This window comes from Strigops habroptila, chromosome 19 (assembly GCF_004027225.2).
Source record: "Strigops habroptila isolate Jane chromosome 19, bStrHab1.2.pri, whole genome shotgun sequence".
Lineage (NCBI taxonomy): Eukaryota > Metazoa > Chordata > Aves > Psittaciformes > Psittacidae > Strigops > Strigops habroptila.
This window is the reverse complement of record NC_044295.2, coordinates 1964948-1987902: the sequence shown is the minus strand read 5'-3', so window position 1 is coordinate 1987902 and position 22955 is coordinate 1964948. Positions and strand designations below refer to the sequence as shown.

The window sequence follows — 22955 nt, the reverse complement described above, 5'->3', positions numbered from 1 at the left end:
GGTCACCCCTCAGCATAGCCCCTGGCCGAGCTCAGGGCACTGTCCCCACGGTGCTGGAGGGGCTGCGAGCCCCGGGGTTGGCACCCTGCCGAGGGCACAGGGCCACGGGCCGGCCCCCCCCGGCGCCGTGCGGCAGCACCAGGGTGCAGGAGCAGGACAGGGCCTGGCTCTTGCGCAGCCGCCCATGAGGCGTCCGCAGCGGAGCCGGACGTGTGGGGAAGCACCTCCTGGTCCTGCCGGGGCTGGAGGCTGCTTCCTGCGCACCCCGAGGCTCCCACTCGGGATTAGCCCAGCATTCCGATGGGAGAAGCTGTCCTGGATCCTTCACCTACTGCTGGGCCGGAAACACCATTACTGCTGACTCAGCATCCGCATCCCTGCAGTGATGGGCTTGGGTGATGGACCCTCACCCCCACAGCCCTCCACTGGCCCTGCTGATGGTGGGACCAGATTCGGGCAGTATCTCCCTGCGCTGGCCCCATGGCGGTGCTGGGCTTGGCCCCGCAGCCATACCACCATCTCCCCACATCATTCTGTCCCCCGCCACGGCTCTGCCGCGGTGCTGCTGCCTGCCCCGGCTGCCCCACAGCAGGGCTCGGCCCCCGGCGCAGGCCCAGCGCAGGCTGTGTGGGAGGAGAGCTGGCATCGGCGCTTCCTGCGTGCGCATCCCAGCACCCGGCTCCCACAGAGCGTGTTGACCCAACAGCTGTAATGAAGCCAGAGCTGGGGCTGATGTGCTTAACCCCTTCTGGGGCTCTGAGAGCAGGGCCAGGGCCCAGGCACCGGCACAGCACCCAGGGCACCGGCACCCACAGACCCTGTGCTGCCAGGCAGGGCCCAGCTGAGCCGTGCTGCTTCCCTGCGGCACCGGCTGTGACTCTGCCACGAGCCCCCTCCACTCGCTCCCCACGGTGGCGGCACCAGGCCGAGCACGGCACCCTCCAGCCCATGAGCTGCTGCTGGCACACGCTTGGCACTGGCACCGCACTGGCCAAGCTGCCGTCCCGGGACGGGTGTTGGTGCTGCGGCATGAGGGGCAGCACATGGCACCGGTGCCGTGGGGCTGCTCGACGCCGCGGACAGTGCAACGCCGGGGCTGCTGGAACGAGCGTTCTCCGCCTGGCACGGGGCCCGGTGCCGGTACCGGTGGGCTGCATGCGGTGCCGGTGCCCGTGCCGCGCTCAGACGGTGCCTGGTGCCCTGCACCGGCGGCGGCTCCACAGCACCGGCCCCGCCACAGCCCGGACCCCCCGCTGCTCCTCCCAGTGCTCCCCCAGTTCAGCGTGCGCCCCCGCCCAGCAGATGACGCAAGCGGCGGCCCCGCCGCCCCGGGCGCGCTGGCTCCGTCCCGGGCCGCGCGCGGCGATTGGCGGCGGCCGGTGACGCGCCCGGCCCGGCCCGCCCGGGGCGGCGGCGGCGGCGGGGCCGGTCCCGGTGGCGGCGGCCGGTGCGCGGCGCGGGCGGGCGGCGGGGCCGGTCCCGTCCCGGTGCCATCCGGTGCCGGCGGGGCGATGCCGTTCCCGGGCGGGCTGTGGTGGCTGCTGTGCTGCCGGCAGGGCTTCACGCTGCTGCGGCGGGACTACGGCGAGGCGGACCGGGAGGCGGACGGTGAGGCCGAGGAGGAGGAGGAGGCGTCCTTCGAGCTCCGCGCCCAGGGAGACCAGGTGGGGCCGGTACCGGCGCCGGGACATGCACCGGAGCCGCGGCTGGGCACGGTGCGGCGGGACCGGTGGTGCGCGGCTCCTCCCGCCCGGGCGCACAGCTCGGCCCGGCTCGGCCCGGTCCGCCGCGGCCGCCGCCTGCTCGCGCACGTCCCCGACGATCCCGCCGCCCGGGCTGCCCTTGGCGCGTCCCCGCGGGGCGCGGAGGGTCCCGGAGCCCGCAGGGCAGAGCCGAGGGGCGCGGAGACCGCGGCCGGCTGGGTCCCAGTGCCGCGACGGGACCGGGCGCCCGTCGGGTGCAGAGGTGCGGGCGAAGCCGAGGCGCTGCCAGGCCGGGTGGGCAGCCCGGGGCACCGGCAGCGCCGGATCCGCACCGGCGCTGGACTTGCCCCGTGCCGCAGCCGGGGTGCCTGAGGTGAGGGGGGGTCCCCGTGGAACCGGCTCCGCACAGACCTGCCGGAGCGGCCGGGGCTGTTCCCGGCCCGCAGCGCCCGGGAGCACGTGCGGGAAACGGGCCTGGATCTCCCCGCTCCGGCCGCTTCCTCTGTTTAGGGAAGCGGAGCGGCGGAAACCGGTGCTTCCTCCGGCCGGGGTGCGCGGGGAACGGTGATAGTGCGGGGCGGCGGGGGGAACCCCGGCTCCCGGGCACTCTCCTGCCCGTCCCGGCTGCCTCCTGCACCCGGGGCCGCGTCTGGGGGTGGTGACATGGTCCCAATTGCTGCGAACCCTTTCCCGATGCCTGTAGCGCAGGCCTGAGCCCCCCACCCCGGCTGTTCCCAGCCAGTGGGTCTCCTTCCGCCAGCCCCACAGGGACAGGGGACAGTGGCAGGGCTGGAGCTGGGCCCGGTGACATCGGTGGCAGTGCCAAGGGCACGGCAATGGCAGGAGCCCTCTTTGGACTTCCAGTATCCCCTGGGCCGGGGCTGGCGGGGGCGGCCGTGACGCCGGCTCCCCGGGGAGCCCGTCACCGTGGCCGGGGCTCTTTGGGAACCCGCCGCAGCGGCCGCCCCTTCCTGGGAGCGTGGGAGCAGCTACCCTGGCCCTGCCGCCGCGGCTCCGCTCCTGGTTATTTATATCCCTGAGAAGGAGCCGCCACGGCCTCGTCCTCCTGGGGGTGAGGAGCTGGTCCCGTCTCGGTGCCTGCAGCCGTGCAGCAGCGCGTGGGGCCCTCCCCAGCTTCAGCAGCGGGACGGTCACTGGCCCCATTCACTGGCCCCATTCACTGGCCCCATTCACTGGCACCTTAATGCCCTGGGTCAGCGGTGCTGGAGCTGCCCCAGCGCAGCCATACCTGCACAGGCTCCCCCCTCCCCGGCACTATTTTTAGCAGTTGTCTCCTTTCCTCGGCGTTCCGTGGCGCGCTCCGGCCTGTCGCGCCTCCGGCTGCCCCGTTGGGCAGTGCCGGTGCCTGCCCGTGCCTGGGCTCTGCCTCGTGTCCCAGCACGTGTCCCGGGGTCGTCACGTGAGTGGCACCGTCCATGTCGAGTTGTGCCGCGCGAGGAGGAACCGGCCCCCGTCCTGCTGCGGGGCCAGGGACTTCCCTGCGCCGCGTCCCACCGCCGCGGGCAGGAAGTCAGTGGCCCCATTACAATGGGACTTTGTGCCGTAAGCGCATTACTCAGCACTGACCTTGTGCAATTCTGCACGGTGTTCCGCCGGCCGGGTCAGCCAAGGACATGCAGCCGGAGTGCCCGGCGGCTGCCCCGCACCCTGGGGTGCCCCCGCGGCTGCCACGGGGACACCGGGGCTCCCGGCCCCACTGCAGCAGGACGTGAGCCTGTCCCTCTGGGCCTGGAGCTGGGCTGGCGAGGAGACGAGCAGGCATCTGGGCGACGTTTGGGGTGCCAGGCAGTGACTGTGGGACTGAGACATGTGCTTCCTCCCTAGGGGTCCCTGGAGGTGAGCCTGAGCCAGCCCACCCGCAGCAGCAGTGGCTCGGAGCGGTGAGTGATGCCCTGTGTCCGTCCTGCTGGGCATCCCATCCCATCCATCCCATCCCATCCATCCCAGTCCTCACGTGGTGCTGGAGGAGCTGGGGGTCTGGCACACCATGGGAGGATGCACCGTTGCCAGTGTGTGCTGCACCATCCTGCTCACGGGGCCAGCACCACGCTGTGCTGGTCTATTGGCTAGAGCAGAGGCCGGCAGAGCCTCTGTCCCCATCCCCAGTGCATCGCTGGGCACGTCTCCATCCCTCTGCCATGCCGATAGCTTGGCTGCCACAGGCTTAGCCAACAGGGGCTCTGCTGGAGCCAGGAGGCTCTGCCGGGCTGTGTCCACCGGCAGAGGCCGTGCCTTGGGGTGTTGTGTGCCCAGGGATATGGGGTGCCGGGGCGCAGGGGCCTGCTCGCTCCCTGTCCTCCCAGTGCCGACACGGCTGCCAACATTCCTTCCTGGTTGTTCATTTTCCGAATTCCTTGGCAGGGCCACGACTGCAAACAGCTTATTTTTAGCCAGGGTCATCTGCACCCGATGGCTTTGCTGTGTTCCCACCATGGGGTTGTGGGGTGCCCAGAGCCCCTCGGGACCCGGCTCCCCCCAGCCCCCAGGCCGGGTCTCTGCACCGGCGCCGTGGGAGGTGCTGGTGGGCAGCACCGCTCAGCCCTCTGTCACCCTCAGGTCCCTGCTTGTCGCAGAGGAGATGCGCAGCCTCATCGTGGAGAAGGGCCCAGAGCCTGTGGAGGATGACCCTGATGCTCTTGTGAAAGGTGGGTGCAGCCACGCTGGGCACAGGGGCCTCTGCCTCTGGGGCAGGCAGATCATGCCCCGACCGTGTCTGGGTCCCATCCCAGAGGCACAGGGATCACTGGGCAGACCCTGCCCTGCACTGGGGGGCTGGTGGGACGGATGCTGTTGGTGGCAGTAGGAGCAGAAGCATCATCCCCTTCCCAGGCTGGCTGCAGCGGGAGGTGCGGGGCGGTGTGAAGACGCCCTGGATCCGGCCGCGGAGGTACTGGTTTGTGCTGACGCCTGACTCCCTGGACTACTACAGCAGCAACGAGAAGGGGGCCCGGCGGCTGGGCTCCCTTGTGCTCACCAGCCTCTGCTCCGTGCTCTGGCCGGACAAGCAGACCTACAAGGAGACGGGTAAAGGTGCCCTGCATCACCCTCCCAACTCAGGGGTCTCCATCACCCAGAAGAGGGGCTGTGCCCAGTGGTGGGCAGTGCGTGAGCTGCGTCTGTACCTCTGTCCCTCGCAGGCTACTGGAGCGTGACAGTGTTCGGCAGGAAGCATTGCTACCGCCTGTACACGGAGTGCCTGAAGGAGGCCGTGCGCTGGGTGTGCGCGGTGCAGAAGGTCATCGACAGCAAAGCGCCAGTGCAGACACCCACCCAGCTGCTCATGCGCGACATCGAGGTGAGCCCCGTGGGTCTGGCGCATGGTGGGGTGGTTGGTGGGGCTTCATGTGCCCTGGGGAGGTGGTGGTGGGTACCTGTGCAGGGTGATGACAGTGGGTACCTGTGCCAGCACTCGGCCAGGCAGCTCCCCTGCAGCCAAGTCCATCGTTTCTCCCTCCCAGGAGCACTGCGGCAGCCCTGAGGTGCTGGAGCAGATCTACCGCTGCAACCCCATCCTGCGCTACACCAGCAGCCCCCTCTACGCTCCCCTGCTGCCCTTCCCCTATGGCAGCCTGGACCAAAGCGGTGAGGGGCAGGCGGGAGCACAAAGCCCGGTTCATGGGCGCTGTGCGGAGCGGGCAGGTGCTGGGTCCCGGGTGCCTGGGTCTGGGGGGGGTCCTGGTGAAGCCCACGGGGCTGTTAACCCTGATGCCGTCCCGCAGCCCCCAGCCCCCGCAGCTACACCACGCTGCGCGACGAGGCCGTGAAGCTCTTCAACTCGCTGCAGCAGCTGGAGTCGGAGCGGGACCCGGTGCCGCTGATGCAGGGCGTCCTGCAGACCTGCCTGGACCTGCCCCCGCTGGTGGACGAGATCTACTGCCAGCTGGTGAAGCAGACCACGGAGCCGCCGGCGCCGGGCGGGCAGGGCGACCTGCACTACTGGCAGCTGCTCACCTGCATGAGCTGCACCTTCCTGCCCTCCCCGCCCGTCCTGCGCTTCCTGCGCTTCCACCTGGACAGGCGAGTGCCGGCGGAGCACCGGGCACCGGCTGCGGGCAGGGAGGGTGCCGGGGCCCTCACCCCCTCAGTGCCGCTCTGACCCGCCTGGTGCCTCTGCAGGACAGAGAGCCGGTTCCCCGCCTCGGAGATGGCCAAGTACGCCTGCTTCATCCGGGAGGCGCTGGGGAAGACGAAGGGACGGGAGTGCGTGCCCTCGCTGGAGGAGATCCTGGTGCTGATGCGGCGGCAGGAGATGATCTGCACCGTGCACTGCCCCGGGGCGCCGGCCTGCAGCGTGGCCATCAGCTCCCACACCACGGCCCAGGAGGTGAGGGGCTGCAGCCACAGCGGGCAGCGGGCTTGGGGCATTCGACATGTGGGGCTGGGCGGGCAGCGTGCCGCGGGTGGCGAAGGGCTCATGTGGGTCTCCCCCAGATGAACCCTGATGGAGAGGGGCCAGGGCTTTGCCCACCTTGACCTGTCTGTTACCACCACTTGCCTTTGTCTCCCCTCAGGTGGCCCAGGAGCTGGTGTCGCGCCTGGGGCTGTCCCAGAGCCCCAACCTCTTTGCGCTCTATGAGCAGTCCCGGCGGCGGGAGCAGCCCGTGGGCAGCGCCACGCTGCTGGCCGACGTCCTCACCAGGTTTGAAAAGTAAATGTCCCGCTCTGCTGCCTATGGGGAAGATGGGATGGGATGGGGTGGGGTGGGATGGGATGGGATGGGATGGGGCTGCCTCCCCCTGCCTGCACCCACACTGATGAGGCTGGTCCCTTCTGCTGCAGCCTGGCTGGGGAGGAGCGGGAGCAGGACCCGCCATGCCGGCTCTGCTTCAAACACTACGGCTTCCTGGACACGGACAATGTCCCACGGGACAGCCTGGAATTCGCTCTCCTCTTCGAGCAGGTAAGAGCCATGCTGGGGTGGCAGTGCCGTGCCATGCTGGGATGGCCGTGCCATGCTGTGCCACGGTGGCCATGCCGTGCCGGCTCACGCTGCCCTCCCGCAGGCGCACGAGATGGTGCTGCGGGGCTACGTGCCCACGTCGGAGGAGACGCTGCAGACGCTGGCAGCGCTGCGCCTGCAGAGCCTCAACAGCGACTTCTCCACCCATGCGCCCTTCCCGCGCCTGGAGGAGCTCTTCCCGCCCCACGTGCTGCACGCGCGGCTGCCGGCCCCCCGCCACCGGCCCCCCACCAAGTGCCGGGGCGTGCGGCTGCGCGCGGGGCTGCTGGCCGGGGGGCTCTGGGGGCAGGCGCTGGCCAAGCAGCGCGCGGAGCGGGACCAGCGCCTGCGGGGCCGCCTGCGGGAGGAGGGTGCCAGCACCATGGCCGCCATCCTGGAGAAGTGGAAGCTGCTGCAGGGCATGGGCCGGCCCGAGGCCATGGCCGCGTACGTGGCGCTGGTGCGGGAGTGGCCCGGCTTTGGCTCCACGCTGTTCGACGTGGACGTGCGTGCGGTGAGGCAGCGGGGGGCCGCGGGGGGTGCGGGCAGCCCTGGCTCCTGCAGCCCTGTGACCCCTCCTGTCCCCGCAGAGCCCCGTGGGGGACGCGCCGCAGCGGCTGTGGCTGGGCATCGGTGCCAAGGCTGTTTCGCTCTACAAGCCCGGGGAGCCCGAGCCCTTGGACAGCTTCTGCTACGGCCGCATCTCGTCCTTCGGTGCCTCGGACAGCAGCACCTTCCGCCTCTCTGTGGAGGACCGAGACCTGCTCTTCGAGACCTCCCAGGTAAGGGGTCTCCATCACCCCTCCATCCCTCCTTCTCCGTGCAGGCTGCCCCAGGCTGCCCCATGTCCTCTCTGCCCACAGGTGGAGGAGATCGCGCAGCTCCTCAACACGTACCTCGCCTCCGCGGGCGCCCGGCAGCCGCCCCTGTCCCCGGAGCCGGCCCCCAGCCCCGCTGCCTCCAACCCCCCCGTGCTGCCCCGGGGGCTCTGCCCCACGGCCGGGCCCTGGCAGCACCAGCCGCCGGTGGCCTCCTTCCACAGCCAGCCCGGCAGCCGCTGTGGCCACACAGGGTGCTCGTGACAGCCGGTGCTGAGCGGCAGGTCTGTGCCGGTCCGCGGCGGCTCCGGAGCAGGGGACGGGGCTCGCCCTCCCCGCGCCGCCAGTGCCTTTCTGGTGACTTCCTTAATTTATTTCGAGCCCCCCACACCTCCCAGCACTTTCCCTGGAGGGCAGCAGGTCCCTGCGCTGCCACCAGGCTTGTCCCTGTCCCCTGTACCCCGGTGCCTTCGCCTCCAGCACTCGTGCTGCCTGGCAGCTCTGCCAGCGCTGGGCAGCGGTGCTGTGCCATCGTCTGTCTGTCCGTCCGTCCGCTGAACCCACCCCTCTTGGAAAGCTGCGGGCGGCTTTTGGCCGAGCCGCTGCGGGGCTCAGCGCCCTCCTGCAGGTCCTGGCGCAGTGGCTGGGTCCCGCTGCCTCGCGGCGGCCCCGTGCAGGGCTCGTGGCGCAGGGGTGGCCGGTACGGCAGCGGGGGCTCGGCCCCTCGGTATTGCCTCTGTCACGTTTGTCGGTTCTGTCTTGGGGATGGGGGGGGAGTTGTTTGTTTTTCTAATAAATGCACAAAGGACAGGCTGGGGCTCCCGTGCCGGTGGGGCTGCGGTGGGACACCCTGATCCCGGGGCACTGAGTGCAGCGGGTCCGGGACATGCAGCGGGAGCAGCACAGCGTGTCCTTGGGGGCAGCGCCTGCTGGCCGCAGCCTTTGCCAGTTCATCAACAGCGCGGGCAGCTCCGGCCCCGCTCCCGGCTCCCCGGCACCCCCTGGCACTGGCCGCCCCGGCAGCAGGCGCCTCGGCGGGGCTGGTGCCAAAGAGGGCGTGGGAGCCCGGCGCTGACGGGTATTTTTAGCCTCCTGGTCTGTGCCACAGGGTCAGAGGAAAAGGCTAATTCTCACCTTGGGCTGCCTGTGGGTTTGGGTCCGCGCCAGCGCTGCCCCACACCCCTGTCCCTTGCAGCCTGACTCATGCAGGGCAGGACTGGGCACTGCCATGTCCGGCCGTCCCCACTGACACCGGCCGGCCCTGAGCTCGCGTCCTTCCCTGCAGTGCGTCCCCTGCCTCAGCTCCAGCGTGGTGAGAGCCCCTCGTGGCCCCACTCCTGCATGGGGCCCCGGCCCTGTGAAACACACTGCGGGCAGGGGCAGGGCGGCGCCGGCTCCCGTCCCTGGTCAGCCGTGGCAGCAGGTCAGGTCCTGCCGGTATTTCTGGCTCTGCTGCAGCAGCAGCCCCGGCAGCAGCAGCTCCCGGCACCACCGGGACGTGCAGGAGAGCAGCGGCCCCGGTTCAAGTACACCGGGACCCTGCGGAGCTGCGGCTGCGCAGTGGGGCTGGACACTGAGCGCTGGCCCCGGCAGCATCTGCAGCTGCTCCTTGCCCAGCTGCTGGCGCAGGGAGACGCGGAGGCAGCGTCAGTGCAGGAACAGCCTTTATTAAAGCAAAATAACCTACAAAAATATAGATACAGCCTGTGCCCCAGGCCTGATCTGGCGAAGGAGGAACAAGGCTCCTGCCCAGGGCAAGGACTAGCTCAGCCACACAGAGCCTTTGGCCACAGGGGTTCTGTGCACCCAACTCATCGGGCCAGGCCTGTTCCAAGCCCCTCGGGTTCGCTCTCATCACCCTCCTCCGAGCGAGCGTTGCTCGCATGGGCAGAGGTTCCCTCCCAGCACAGCGCGCAGCTGCCCCAGTCCTGTCCTGGGCCAGGGCACGGGGGGGAGCAGGGGCTGTCCCCTGCCAAGGGTCTTCAGGGGCTGCTGCCGCCGAGGAGCGCAGCGTGTGTGTGCAGCCGGTGCTGCCGGCGCCACGGCCGGGCAGCGCTGAGGGGTGCTAAACGTGGGCATGGCAGAGACGAGCCCCGCCGGCGTGCGTGGAGGTGGCCGTGGCAGGACGCTCACTGCTCCTGCGTGCCCCAGGAGATGTAGTCGGGGCGCGTGGCCGCGTGGTACTCGTCGATCAGCTGCTGCACGATCTCCCGGGAGTTGTCCAGCTCGTCGAAGTTGTCCTTGAAGATGTCCTCCTTGCGGAACTGCTCCAGGAACGCCTCCCGCTTGCGCAGCTTGTCGTACTGCCGGCACGTCCGCTCAAACAGCTGGGGAGCAGCGCGGGGCTCAGCGCGGCCACGGCTCCCCGGGGAGCCCCACCGCCAGCACCGTGTGCTGCTCCCCGCACCCAGCAGGGAGAAAGGAGCCCAGGCCACAGCCCGCTCCTGGCAGAGCGGCACCAGGACCCACGGGACCCCAGCCCTGCTGTGCCCCCCTCCCTTCAGCTGCCTGACCTGCTGCAGCGTTGTGACACCCCCAGAGACGATGTGCTTGTGAGTGAAGGGACACAGGAGCTGCAGATGGGGCCCCAGCAGAGCAGAGGGAAGCACTCACCGAGGAGATGTTGGTGTGGTTTGCCATCATGAGGCCGCTGACACGGTGTGCTGAGGGCAGGTAGGGGGACTTGCGGGATAAAGCCACCTGGATGCTGGCAGGACCCCAGGGGATGAAGTTGGCCAGTTTCCTCTCCCGGATCCGCTGCAGACTCTTGTGAACCTGGTGGGATGAGAGCAGCGAGGGGCAGCAGGGTGAGGGGCAGAGCAGCCTGGTCCCAGCAGACCCAGGTCCTCACAGCACATTTGGCTGCAGGAAGGTGGATTCCAGTAACTGGAGCTGCTCATGGTCAGGGACTGGCGGCCTTCCAAGAGGCCAGGGCCCACAGGAGCAACATAGAGCCACTGCTCAGGCATGGCTCAGTCTCACCCTAAGATCCCCACACAGGAAGAGGGTGACCATGCTCTTCCCTGGCTGACCATGCCATCACCATCACCACTTGGACTGGCCGTGGGAGCTCACCTGTGTGGGATCCACCTCCCCCTGGATGATGTTGAGGATGGCGATGTAGCAGTGGTTGGTCTGCCTGTCTCGCCCTGTGGACACCATCACGTTCTTGGGCTGCAGCAATCGTCTCATCACGTCCAGGACTGTGGTTTTCCTCACGCTGGCCACCTGCAAATGCCAGCCCAGGGTCAGAGGGAGCGGGTGAGCTGCTGCCCTGCACACGCACGCAGGAGCAGAGGGCAGCTGCACGGAGAAGCCCTTGCCCCGGGGATGGACACACATGCAAAGCCACATGCAGGACAGGGAGATCCCAAAGCCACACAACAGGCACAGCCAGGCTGAGAACCAGAGCGTTGGCAGAGGCTCCAACACAAGGGTGCTGAGCTGTCCCCCAGCAGCACAGCAGGGGCTGGGGTGAGGCTCAGGTGAGACCAGAGCGACAGGGACACGTTTCACGTCGTTGCTGTCAAGCTTCTGTCCTGTTCCGTTGCCCAGGCAAGGAGCGGGGCTGCAGCACAGGAGAAGGCTCGTTCCCACCGGCCACCACAGGCACTGGGAGCTGCCACAGCCAGGGCTGGCACCCGAGGGAGAGCCCGGGGCAAGGACAGCCCCGCATGTGGCAGCCTGGCTCCAGGCACTGGCTGAGCCCTCCCCACACTCCTCCCCATAGCACAGGTCACACACTCGATACCCTTTTCAGAGCCAGCAGTTTCTCAGATTTGCTTCTCTGAGCAACGTCCTGAGGGAATGCACACAAGGAGAAGAGCAGCTGTGAGTGAGCTCCCGCAGCACAGCCAATGCCGCGAGTGCCTCACACCTCACCCTAACCAGGGGCACTGGCTGGGGACGAGCTGAACGCAGGCAGCAGCATGTGAGGGAGCAGAGGGGTGGCAGTTCCCCCCCCCCAGAACACAGAACGTGACGCCTGGAGCCCATGAATGACAACACTCGACAGTGCTCTGACCCAGCCGGCCTGGGCTGGTGGCCCAGCGCGGTGGCAGGACTGGCAGGGTCACTCTGCTGGGCTCGCTCCCATGGTTTCTAAGGGTGGCTTCTGGCAATTCCAGCTCACGCCAGGGCCATGGGACTGATGGATGTTCTGAGGCGAGTGCGCACGAGGTGAGTGTGTACGAGGTGAGCGTGGCTGCTCCTGCCCCAGGACGGGGCATTCCCAGCGGGCAGCATTACCGACTGGTCGGTGGTGAGCGGCGTGTAGCCCGTCATGAGGAAGTGCAGCCGGGGCGTGGGGATCAGCGAGGCGATGAGCCCGATGAGGTCGTTGTTCATGTACCCGGGGTACCGCAGCGTGGTGGTGCTGGCAGACATGATGGTGGAGACCTGGGGGAAGAGGATGGGCTCAGCACCCGCGTCACGCCATGGTCACATTCAAACCTTGCTTCACACAGCCCATGCAGGCTGCCCCTGGGAAGGGCAGAGGACTCATTCCCAGCTCCAGGCTGCCCACCACCAGCCCATGGAGCAGGATCAGACCAAAGCACACACAGCAGGGAAGCCCCATGCTGGCTTCTCCAGAGGGAAGAGCCTTTCTCACCAGCTGGTTGATCTGAGAGAAGGACGGGTTCTGAATGTGCAGCCGGTCCGTCGCGATCCGGTTCAAGGCCGTGTTGTCCAGAACCACCTGCAAGAGGAAAGAACTGGCTCTGTGAGGAGCCTCAGCCTGGGCAGGGACAGTCCCAGCCTGCGCCCCAGGGCACCCATTGCCCAGCACGTGCCCCGAGCACCACGGCAGGTGGCAGACACCAGAACCCACTCGCTGACCCACGTGCAGCGTAACCAACACTGTCAATGGAGGCTCTTCCCTCCCATCCCGCTGAGCTCCTCAGCGCCCTCCCAGAGAGCTCAGCCTCTGGGCCAGCACCTTGCAGCACCCTTCAGCCCCAGCAGCTCCGGCGAGCGGCTCCTGCCCTGCCTCACGCAGGGACCAGCTGGGAGAGACGAGCAGGGTGGTGGTTAGGAGCTGAGTGAAGGCCCTGGTGCAGGCTGAAGATGCTGCCTGGCTGGGATGTGTGGGTGCTGAAAGCTGCACTCGAGAGCAAGCAGGCGGCTACAGAACAGAGGAAGTGGAGCCAGTGCTGCCGTGGGAAGAATGTGCTGGGTCACGGAGGCAGCAATGCCCAACTGGACAGCACAGCAGCACACAGCACAGAGCCCTTGTCCCTGGAGCCACCACATCTCACATCTGCTCAGTCCTTCAGGACACGGATGCTGTGCCTGGGGCTCATGGCCCATTGCTGTGGCCCTCACCCCACACTCCTACAGCACTTGCCCCAGCAAAGGCCACGCTGCTGAGCGGCAGGGACGGGGCTGCCACGCAGGAGCTGCCTGAGACACAGCGGGACTCTTACCACGCAGTCAGCGTTCTGTGTCAGCCTCTTCAGCGTCAGCAGAGAGTTGTACGGCTGGACCACAACGTCGCTCATCTCATCCTGGTTTGGGAAAACTGAGTAGGTCTCCACCAGCTTCTTGGGATACCTGGTGAGAAAGCCCAGCCATCTCAAGAGTTAACACCACCAAGCCAGCACTCTCTCCTCCCACAAGCTCCCTGTGCAGTCTCCAGGGCTCAGGACAGCACTGAGTCACCAGTGCTGCGTGCCAGAGTTGGCTCCCAGCGCGGGAGAGAATTTGTCCCAGCAGTGCCTACCCCAGCAGTACAGGAGGAAGCTGCCAGACAGCGCTGCAGGCGAGGCTGAGCCATCCACAGGCTGATTAAGCAGCTGCTTACAAGCCTTGTCAAGCGGCTGCAAGCTCGAACAGGCAGCGATGGCAGCTCGGAGCCCACAGCTCCAGCCTCCCACCCTCCCCGGCACAGCCAGGGTGTCTGAAGGCAGCTGCCTGATAAGAACGGCTGAGAGGAGGCAGAGTTGGGACAGCACGAGCGCAGTTGCAGAGCCTCTGAGCTCCTGAGGCGTATCAGGAGCCGGCCCCTCGTGGGGCAGCGTGCCAGGGGTTGCACAAGGCAGTGTTTGGGTGGGGGTGGCGGCTCTGAGTCAGCGCTGAGCTCTGGCAGGGCGCCGAGGCTGGCCCGGGCGCCGGGAGGGACGGGGACAGCCTGAGCACTCACCTGTCATTCAGCCTCTCCAGGAGGTACGAGCCCAGTCCCGAGCCCGTTCCACCAGCAATGGAGTGGCAAAGCACAAAGCCCTGCAAGGAAGCGGGACACGGGCAGCTCAAGGTGCAGCTCAGCGCCAGGAGCAGGCAGAGCAAAGCGCCCTGTGCCAACACCACCACCAACAGCCAGGGCAGGACCCCCCCACGCCGGGACAACTGCATCTCTGCACACACCACAACGTGCAACTGCTGCTCAGGAGCCTCCTGGTTCCTCCCACCCCACAAAGACCAGAATAGCTCCAACGTCACCTTCAGAGTCCAGATGGTTGTATAAAGCAGAGGTACACATCCTCAGCCCTTTCCCTGGGCCCCCCGTGCCATTCCCCTCCTACAGTGCCCGAGGCCAAACTTGCTCTACCTGACTTGAGGGCAGGGCAACAAGGTCCAAATCCCCTGATGTACTTACTTCCAAGCTGTCACTCCCATCAGCCTCTCTGTCTATTATATCAAATATATCTTCGTGGATTTTTTCTCCCTGCAAGAGACACCAGAGTAGATCTTGTTCCTTTCCCACAGAAAATGGAGAAGAGCAGCTCAAGCCTGGAGTGAACCAAGCCAGGCTGGCAGTGTGCCCCTGTGCCCAGGGCACCCCAGAGCCTCAGGTGTGAGCCCCTGCTGAAGGACAAGGTGAATTTCAGAAACCACGTACTGAGCCTGACATGAGAGAGCCACGATTCAGCCTCACACCTAATGACCCAGGAGCAGCAGAGCTGTTACCTGTGAGAAGCCACTGGCCCAGTTGTTCCCAGCTCCCCCTCCATGCTCAGACAAGTAGATGTTTTCTGGGTTGTAAAGGTTGGCATAAGGGGAGTTCAGGATGGAGTGGATAACTCGGGGCTCCAGGTCCAGCAGCACGGCTCGAGGGATGTAGTGCTCATCGTCTGCCTGCGCGGAGGAGCAGCGAGATCAGTGCAGGAGAAGCAGCGAGTGCTTGTGCCACCCCCTGGCCGCGGGACAGCGCGGCACCGCCGCCGCCTCACGGGGAAGAGGAGGAAGGACACTTGCTCTGCACAACCTGCCCGCCCTGCAGCCGCTTGATGTGCCCCAGAGCACACCCTGAACGTGGGGCGGGCGGAGGGGGGGCTCTCCCCTAACGGGTGGTTACGTCAGGAGGTGTCTATGGCACCTCAGCTTCGTGCTTCTGCCTCCACAGCCGCAGCGCGCAGGCAGTGTGCTGCCCGAGGCTGCCGCCCAAACCAGCCCGGGGGCTGCTGGGGCAGTGATAGCGGCCCCACCGCATGGATCCCCCGGTGACACGGGCAGTGCACCCCACGGCGCAGCGAGCCCGCTGCGTGCCCAGCGCGGGCAGGGGCAGCGCCCGCGGTACCTGGTAGAAGAAGACGTCCTTGCGGTCGGTGCCCTCGGTGGCGAACTCCTCTACGATGCCCTCGGGGCTGATGCCGTGCTCGGCGCAGAGCTGCTTCCAGAACTCGAACCCGACTGCAGCGGTGGTGGGGGGGGGATCGGTCAGACCGGGGCTGCAGGGCCAGGTCCCCCCGCCGGGACCGGGTCAGAGCCCGGGGCACCCCCGGGCCGGCCCCGCCCACCGCGCCAAGCCACGCCCCCCACCAAACCCCGCCCACATCATCAAACCACGCCCACTGCAGCAGCCCCCGCCCACCTCAGCAGACCACGCCCACCCCATCAAAAACCACGCCCGCTTGCTCAGGCTCCGCCCCCTCTCCCCCCCCCAGCATCCCGGCCCCGCCCGGGGCGCGCTGCCCCGGCCCCGGCGCCGCCGCCGCGCTCACTCTGGTTGCCGCACTGGCCCAGCTGCAGGGTGATGATCTCCCGCGGCATCGCGGCCCGGCCCCGCTCCGCTCCGCCCCGCGCCGCTCCTCCGCCCGCTGCCCCGCCGCGGCTCCCGCCCGGCGCCAACCGCACTGCGCGCGCGCGCGGCCCACTTCCGGGAGAACGCCGCTAGGCCCCCCTCCCCGCCCCCGGCGGTCTGACAGACGGCGGCTGCCGCGCCTGCGCCAAAATGGCGGCACCCAGGGCTGCCTTGCTTCCGGCGGCGGCTGGGGGCCGCCATGTCAGTCAGCTGCCGTGCGCGCGCGCGCGCGGCGCGGGCGGATGTTGACGCCGATGAGGGAGCGATGGCGGCGGCGGGGCCCGGCGAGCGGCAGCGGCGGGTGCAGGCGCTGAGCGCGGCGCTGCGGAGCCGCCTCGGGCCCTACGAGCCGCTGCTGAGCGCCGCGCAGGCTGCGCTGGTGTGGGAGCGGCCGGGCCGCAGCGCGCTGTGGTGGGCGGCGGTGCACGGCCTCTTCTGGTGAGCGGGCGGCGGGGCCTGGGCGGGGGGAGCCGAGCGGGCCCGGGGTCAGGCCCCACCGGGGGCGCCGGGCCGCGGTGTGGTGCCCGTGTCGGGGGCGCGTCCTGCGGAGGCCCCTTGGAGCGGCCGCGGGCTGCGGGGCGGGGGTGTTACCGCGCTGCCCTCGCGGGGTCTCGGTGGGCGCTGGGGGCCGGTGCTCTGCCCGCCCCTCCTGCGGTCTCCAGCACCGCGCTCCCGGCGGGGACGGTCCCCGGGGGGCTGAGGGCAGGTGACGGCCGGAGGCGGGACCCGAGCGAGCAGCCCGAGAGGTCCCGCTCCTGCTTCAGCTGACCAAGGGAGCATGGAGGTGCCGGTGTCCGCTTCAGCTCTGCCCCCTCCGTGTCTCCTTCTTATCCCAAAGCACAAAACCCGCCGGTTCTGCTGCCTCTGAGGGGAGCTGGGAACGGCCCGAGCAGATGAGGGTCCCTGAAGCCGCCCGATACCCATGGCCAGGCTGGGGCTGCTGATTGCCACTTGCTTGCTTTGCTCCGGCTACAGCTGTTCCGAGTGGCTGGTTCGGTGTGAGTGAGGGTGTTACAGCTCCGGTGTGTGTGGCACGGCTCTGGTCAGTACCGTGTCTTCATTTCTTCCCCATAGGTTTTTTGCTCTGACTTCTCTTCGCTTGCTGTTCCTGGTTGCGTTTACCCTCATAGTAGTAGTTTGTCTGGATCAGTGGAAGAGCAAAATCTGGCCTGAACTTGGAGGTAAGTTGCAACACTTGAGCTGATAGCAGCAAAGCGAGCACTGGGTGTAGCCCCAGAGGTGCAGGCTCTGGAGTTAAATAGTTAAAATCCTGGCTCTTGCGAGTCTAGAAGCAAGATGTATGTTCTTCCTGGAGCTGGAGAATCCTCATCTTTTTAAACATAAAGACTTTTTCCTGCTCGTGACACTGGTATTTGTCTCCTAAGCTTGTACCATCAGGTGTACGTGGACTAGCGCAGGGGTTGAAGCAGGGATTCGCCTTCCAAGCATTCAGTGCAAAAATTTGGAAGTGTTTGTAGGATACATCTGGATTTTCCCTCAGAATCCGTCATAAACCAGCTTCGTGGTTTAGAACAAAGACGAGGCCCAGCCTTGCTGTTGGGTAGAGAGCTCTTTGAAGGGAGAGGCATCGTGCTGGCTGTTCAGGAAGTTTCTCTGGAGCTTTCAGGAAGCAGAGCTGCTCTAGCTGTCGTTTGATATTAATATACTCATGAATACTACCAGTCCTCCAGCACAGGGTTTGCATGGACAGGTCGGTGTCGAGCAGTGTGTGTGGTTTGCATGCTCCCAGAGGTGGGTCCCTCACTAACAAGCAAGTACAGCTCCCAGCTTTCTGCTTCAGCTTGTGTTCTGGGTAGTTCTTGGGAAGACATTAAAGCTTTCCTCGGGCTCCAGCAGCAGCTTGGCTCAGGCTCTGTAGCTGAAGCATTCCTGCTTATGAGGAAGTGTCTGCCCAGCTCCCCCAGAACCTTGGTTTTGATTTGTCAGGATGACTTTTCAAATCCCAATCTGGGTGAGAAAGTATCCAAAGGCTTAAATCTCTGACGCCTCTCAGTAATGAGCTGCTCTTCCTTCACGTGTGTGCAGGGGAAGGGGGGAGATGGAAGTGGTTGGGTTTTGCTATGACCTTCCAAACAACATCCAACAGATCCCCAGGAGCAACAGGGAGCCTCTCTTGCATCTCCTACTGTCACACGTACACGTTCAAACTGTGTTATGGAGTGATCCATCTCTGGTTCTTAATTACAGTTAATGCCTATCCCAGGTATTCCCCAACTCATTAAAGCTTTACTTAAATCCCAAGACCTAAGTGTTCTCATGGCAAATTCCTTGCAACTAATGTAGTGTCTGTTCTTAATGTTTTAGTGGCAAGACCTGACGAATTAGACAATGAGAGGTAGGAAACTAATTGACTTCTCTGCTCTTGGTGTTTGCTGTGATACCGTGTCACTACCACCTGCATGGGCTCCTTTGAGCGAGGAAGGAAGGAAGGGGAGAAGGGAGCTGCTCAGTGGAGGGAGGATGGAGCCCTGGCCTCTGTCAAGCAGCTGGGACACATTTTTGGCATGTCCAAGCTGTTATATTACACTTTGCCTTCCTACTAGCCCTTGACAATGCTTACTCCGCGTTGTAAACCTTCCCTTGTGCCCTTAAGTTAGAGGTGCTGCCTCAAAAGCAGCTCCTTCTGTCTGGGCCTCCAGTACAGGAAACCAGCCTTTCTTTTGGAAAGGATGAAGCCTTCTGAGACTTGACAGGGAATGTTTAACAGCTTGTTCCAGGAGCTGGTGCTGCATACTTGGGATCTGACTGCAGCGTTAATAATGGCTTGAGAAACGGTGGCGTGTTGCCTTACTAATAACACCTTCCTGCCCTGTGGTGCTGCGCCGGGTGCTCAGCTCCTGATTAAATCACTTGAGCTGGTGCCAAATGACGGGTTTGATTTTGTTTTCTTTTGCGAGAGGCCCAAGTACAGGAGGAGTTGCTCTTCCTTAACCTCCATACTTGTGACTAGCAGTTAAGAAGCACTAACAGAACTTGCCAAAGACAGTGCCTCTGAAGGAACTCAATATACAAAGTAAGGGCCAAAGCTGCTTGTAGAGACCTCGTGCTGAATTCTTGGGGGTTGCAGTTGATTAAATCAATGCAGGAAAAGCAAATGGATTTGCTTCTGCACTGCCCTTTCCCTCCATGGAAACTAGTCTGAGGCACAGACTGAGAGACTGGAATTGCTGCCGGTTGGGAGAACTGGGGCACTTGCAGAGCGGTCCCTGGAAGTGCTGCTCTGGAAGGCAGCTGAGCCTCACCTAAAGCCCTAAAGAGCTCAGCGCTGTGGGAGGAGAGAGGAAGTATTGAGACAAGTGTCTGTGACAAGTGACTTCTGCACTGGTGTCGGTGCAGTGAAATCTCTTCCTGCATTCCTGCCTTCCCTGCAGCTGGGGATACGTCCACCCTCGGCTGCTCGGAGTGCCAGAGCTCTGCCACCATTTGGCTGAAGGATGGGTGGCTGGGACCAACTTCTTAAGCAATCTCTTCATTTTCAAGAGGCAAAGCCCTGGCAAGGTAAGAAGGTACAGACCTCAGCACATAAAACGTGTGGCGTGGAGCCTCTGCTGCCCACCAGGATCCTCTTGTGGTGGCATCCAGCGCTGGCTGGATGCACCCAGACATGGGAGGTTACCACATCTCCCCCATGGCTGTTAAGTGGTGGGGAGGGATAGAAAGCACAGGCAGAACAACCAGGCTGGGGAGGAGGGAGGAGAAAGCGAGTGTTGGCATGTTGGTTGTGAAATGTGGCTGCTCCTTCTGTAGGTTTCCAGCTCTGTCAGTGTCTGTCAAACTCCCTCAGTGGATTTGAACAGCGTCAGAAGGATGTGTCAAGCTGCTGCTTTTTCTTCTTCCCCTTTTTCTTCTTTTTTTTTTCTTGAGGCTTATGCAAAGAGCAACTTGTAACACGCTGGAACTGGCCTTGTCCTTTTCACCTTCAAGCTTTCTGTCTTCTTTAGCCTCTCCCTACCTTTGGGAAGCTCCTCATGTGCTGAGGCAAGAGGCCTTGTAATGCTGCCTGTGCTGGTCCCGCAGGGAGGGGGCTTGAACACCAGGAAGGTTTTGCTGTCATTAGAATTATGACTTAGAATCTGCAAGAAGCGAGTGAATCCACTGCTTTGGAAACTCACTGTCTCCCCTGTCTTCAGTTTTGCCTTCTAGTGTGTGGAGTCTTTACTTTCCTGGGTGTCCTGGGCCGCTATATCCCTGGACTCTTGCTCTCATACTTGCTGTGTAAGTAGATCTCTGTGCCAATAGAAGTGAAAAGGGGTAGAGACGAGTGGGGTCTGAATGGCTGGGATGGGGCTCTTCTGCTCAAAAGGAAAGCTTGTGTGAATGGCTTTAAAACTGAAAGGAATACATTCTGCCTGGAATGTGGTGGGTCCTGACTGGGACTCTGAGGTCTCTGGTCCAGAGAGAACATGTTTGAGTGCTCAGGAACCACAGACCTGAGCACTAAGAGGTTGGCCTCTCCATTTTGTTACCTTGGCAGAGGTGGTTGCACTGTTCTAAGTGTCTCCTGCAGCATTGCCTCCCCTCAGAGCTGGCATTGTCTGTGTGTTGCACTGCGTCTCAAAACGGGCAAGGTGTTTGCATCCTGGACAGAGTTCTAATGTGCATTCCCACTTACCTCAGTGCTCTTCATCCTGCTGTGGCCCCTTGCTGTGTACCACAGACTGGGGCAGCGCGTGTACGTGAAGCTGGAGCCAGCTCTGCAGCGGCTGCGGTTCAGCTTTCGAGGCTACATGATACCAAAGCAGCGGGAGAAGCAACGTAAGTTCCTGTGCTGGGTTTCTGACCCTTCAGACACTGATCCTCAGTACCTGAAAGAGCCCGTGAGCGGAGCCTGGAGCGGGCTGGGGCTGCAGCGTGCAGCCACTCCAGCGCCCTCAGGGAAGGAGGCAAAGCAGCTCTGCCTCCCAGTGCCCCCCAGCAAGCACTGACACCTCCCAGTGTCAGCTCCTCGTGGTGCTGAGCTGCTCCGTTCCTCAGCTGCCAGAACTGTGTGTTCCATCTTGCACTGGAAGCAGAGGGAGGGTTCAGTGCGAGGCAGCTGCTGAACACGTTCATCTCAGCAAAGGATGTGCAGCAGCCCACGTTGGAAGCGCTCACGTTGCTGTGCTGTGGAGCAAAGCATGCTGTGCTGGGTCAGCTCCAAGCTGGCCACGTTAAGGGGGTTTGTGCTTGGCACAGGGCTGCTCCTGCAGAGCCCTGTCCCGGCAGCAGCACTGAGCTTTGACTCTGGTTTCTGGCAGTGCGTCACCGAGCCCTGAACCAGGAGGCTGTGGATGATGGCAGTGACAGTGAGGAGGAACTTGCTGCCTTCTGTCCTAAGGTAATAGCAGCAGCTGAATGCAATAAACTCACTGTTGTGTGGACATGTAGTGAGTGGCTGCATATCTAGCATGTTGTAGCTGAGTTGTGGAAGTTCAGATATTCTCCTTTGGGAGAGGTCTTTCCTATTCTGCCTCACTCAGATATGTCCAGAGCTGTTTGTACCAACTGCAGTCTCCTAAGCTGGGCTATAAAACGTGACATGAGCCTCCATGAGGGTTGGCTTTCACTGGAGGCCACTGGATCGTGGGTTTTGTCTTGAGGCACAGGAATAAGCTTCCCAGCATTGATGTTTTCAATGTCATCTCCTCTTTGAAAGCTGGATGACTCCATGGTCGCCAAGGAACTCACCATCTCCGACTCGGAGCACTCGGATGCTGAGGTTTCCTACACGGAGAATGGGATGTTCAACCTTTCGAGGGGTCAGACCCCCCTGACAGAGGGCTCAGAAGGTGAGAGGGAACGGGGCAGCTTCTGGAAGGTGCGGAATGCTGAGCAGGTGCCGGCGTGGCGGGTCCGAGGGAGGGTGCTTTGCCTTCTGGCCTTGAGGTCTGGCTCTTTGATGTCTGTCTTGCTGCCCAAGATGAGATGCAAGTACCTGTTCTTTCAGAGTGGAGCTTCCTTCATTCCTGTGGTGCTTTAGGGAGCAGTCAGAGCTGCTCTCACAGGCAGATCCAGCTCTGCCGGTCCCTGCCTGCAGGGACACTGCAGCTCGGTCTCTGTGGGGCTGCTGGCTGGTTCAGCATCCACATTCCTTGCGTGTGAGCTGGGAGCTCAGCAGCACCCCCAGTACCTGTGTGAGGGGGGCACTGGGCAGGGTTTGGTGTGTGAGCCTTGGGGGGGCTGTGGCCCAGCTTTCCTGTGCTGTGCTGCCCCAGCCTCTGGGCTGTTGGTGCGTGTTTAAAGCTCACTCTCCTCTTCTAGACCTCGACGGTCACAGTGACCCAGAAGAATCTTTTGCCCGGGATCTCCCGGACTTCCCTTCCATAAACCCAGAAGTAACTGGCATAGATGACGAAGATGACACCAGCATTGGCATCCCGAGCCTGGCTTACCGCTCCCAAGTGACTGAAGATCTGCACCTCCCGTACGAGCAGGAAGAAGCCGCGGTGCTGCCCCCTATACACAACCTGCCTGACAACATCGCCGGCTTCGTCACCAGAGGCATGATCCAGCTCGCTCTGGCAGGAGCCCCTCAGCCAGGCCCCTCACGCAGCGACAATCCCCAGAGGGCTGCAAAGACTTACCTCAGAATGGCCAGCTTGGACTTGGACACTGATGCGGAAGGAGATGACTTTGAACTGCTGGATCAGTCTGAGCTGAACCAGCTGGATCCTGCGGGCTCCCGGGGCCAGTAGGTGAGCCCAGCACTTCCCTCTGGTTTTCTCTTGTGCGTCGTGGAGGGCATCCTGGCAGGAAAAGCCTTGCACAGTTGTCTAGATGGTCTCCTGTGTGAGTCTGAGTGCCGTGGCAGCCGGGCCTGGCTGGGATCACCGCTGTGACCTGTGACTCTGTAGCCTCGCTTGGATTTTAAAATAAACTACACTGGTAATTCACAGAGCAAAGGCGTTGCTGTGATCGCTCCACAGTCACCCACGTGCTGCCCTGCACCCAGGATGCTGCTCGCTCCAAACTGCCTCACCTGAGACAATAACCCTGGTGGGTGCCCGGCCCAGCATCGCCCAGGACAACCTCGAAGCCGACCCTTTGGGGCTGGTTTCCCCTCAGCCCTGGTGTCTGGGACTGAGTGCTGGTCTGTCTTTAAGACAGCTGCTCCCTGCTCCTAAAACGTGCACAGAATCCAGGTCTTCTCTCCCAGCAACGTCCAGCTCCGGGTAGAAACAAAGCCCTTGGTGCCGCTGTGGGCACGGCCGTGTGTGTGTGTGTGTGATGAGCACTCGCCTCCTGTCCCGGCTCTAGTGATGCTGTTTTGTAAGAGACATCATGGCAATAAGACACCTCCTGTGATGCTGAATCCTGCAGTGACCGTCTGTGGCAGCTGCTCGTGTGTCGCAATGGACTGATGCTTTGCTGACCCCCCCTCGGTGCCCGGCCTGCGCTCCCCTGCCTGGCTTTCCGGTGGCGGGAGGAGCTGGAGCTGCCCGCGCCTTCCCACC

General features: G+C 64.1%; 3 protein-coding genes across 5 annotated transcripts; 2 read left to right on the top strand and 1 right to left on the bottom strand.

Annotated features, from left to right (window-relative positions):
* Positions 1-1374: 1374 nt before the first annotated feature.
* Positions 1375-7853, top strand: PLEKHH3 (pleckstrin homology, MyTH4 and FERM domain containing H3). 2 transcript variants are annotated; one of them, XM_030508357.1, is made up of 13 exons: positions 1375-1664; positions 3549-3604; positions 4281-4369; positions 4554-4748; positions 4862-5019; positions 5183-5306; positions 5444-5741; positions 5841-6048; positions 6236-6372; positions 6504-6624; positions 6728-7177; positions 7254-7445; positions 7527-7853. In XM_030508357.1, exons 1-13 carry the CDS (start codon positions 1512-1514, stop codon positions 7743-7745), a joined length of 2400 nt encoding a protein of 799 aa, XP_030364217.1. In that variant the 5' UTR covers positions 1375-1511; the 3' UTR covers positions 7746-7853. The 2 variants fall into 2 exon arrangements, with proteins under 2 accessions (XP_030364217.1, XP_030364216.1); XM_030508356.1 differs by having other exon boundaries at positions 1411-1664; positions 4554-4754.
* Positions 7854-9128: 1275 nt separating this feature from the next.
* On the bottom strand, positions 9129-15577 carry TUBG1 (tubulin gamma 1). The gene is made up of 11 exons (XM_030508358.1): positions 15422-15577; positions 14998-15110; positions 14388-14555; positions 14077-14145; positions 13624-13703; positions 12908-13034; positions 12094-12180; positions 11730-11879; positions 10557-10709; positions 10095-10256; positions 9129-9808 (listed from the first exon to the last, which is right to left on the bottom strand). The coding sequence occupies exons 1-11, from the start codon at positions 15468-15470 to the stop codon at positions 9611-9613; spliced, it is 1356 nt and encodes a 451-aa protein (XP_030364218.1). The 5' UTR covers positions 15471-15577; the 3' UTR covers positions 9129-9610.
* A 131-nt stretch (positions 15578-15708) lies between these two features.
* RETREG3 (reticulophagy regulator family member 3) lies at positions 15709-22813 on the top strand. Of its 2 annotated transcripts, none has more exons than XM_030508350.1 (9): positions 15709-15939; positions 16576-16682; positions 17827-17857; positions 18894-19020; positions 19653-19737; positions 20140-20277; positions 20760-20839; positions 21158-21290; positions 21763-22813. In XM_030508350.1, the coding sequence occupies exons 1-9, from the start codon at positions 15767-15769 to the stop codon at positions 22194-22196; spliced, it is 1308 nt and encodes a 435-aa protein (XP_030364210.1). In that variant the 5' UTR covers positions 15709-15766; the 3' UTR covers positions 22197-22813. The 2 variants fall into 2 exon arrangements, with proteins under 2 accessions (XP_030364210.1, XP_030364211.1); XM_030508351.1 differs by lacking the exon at positions 15709-15939 and adding an exon at positions 17193-17253 and having other exon boundaries at positions 16550-16682.
* The last annotated feature ends 142 nt before the right edge of the window (positions 22814-22955 follow it).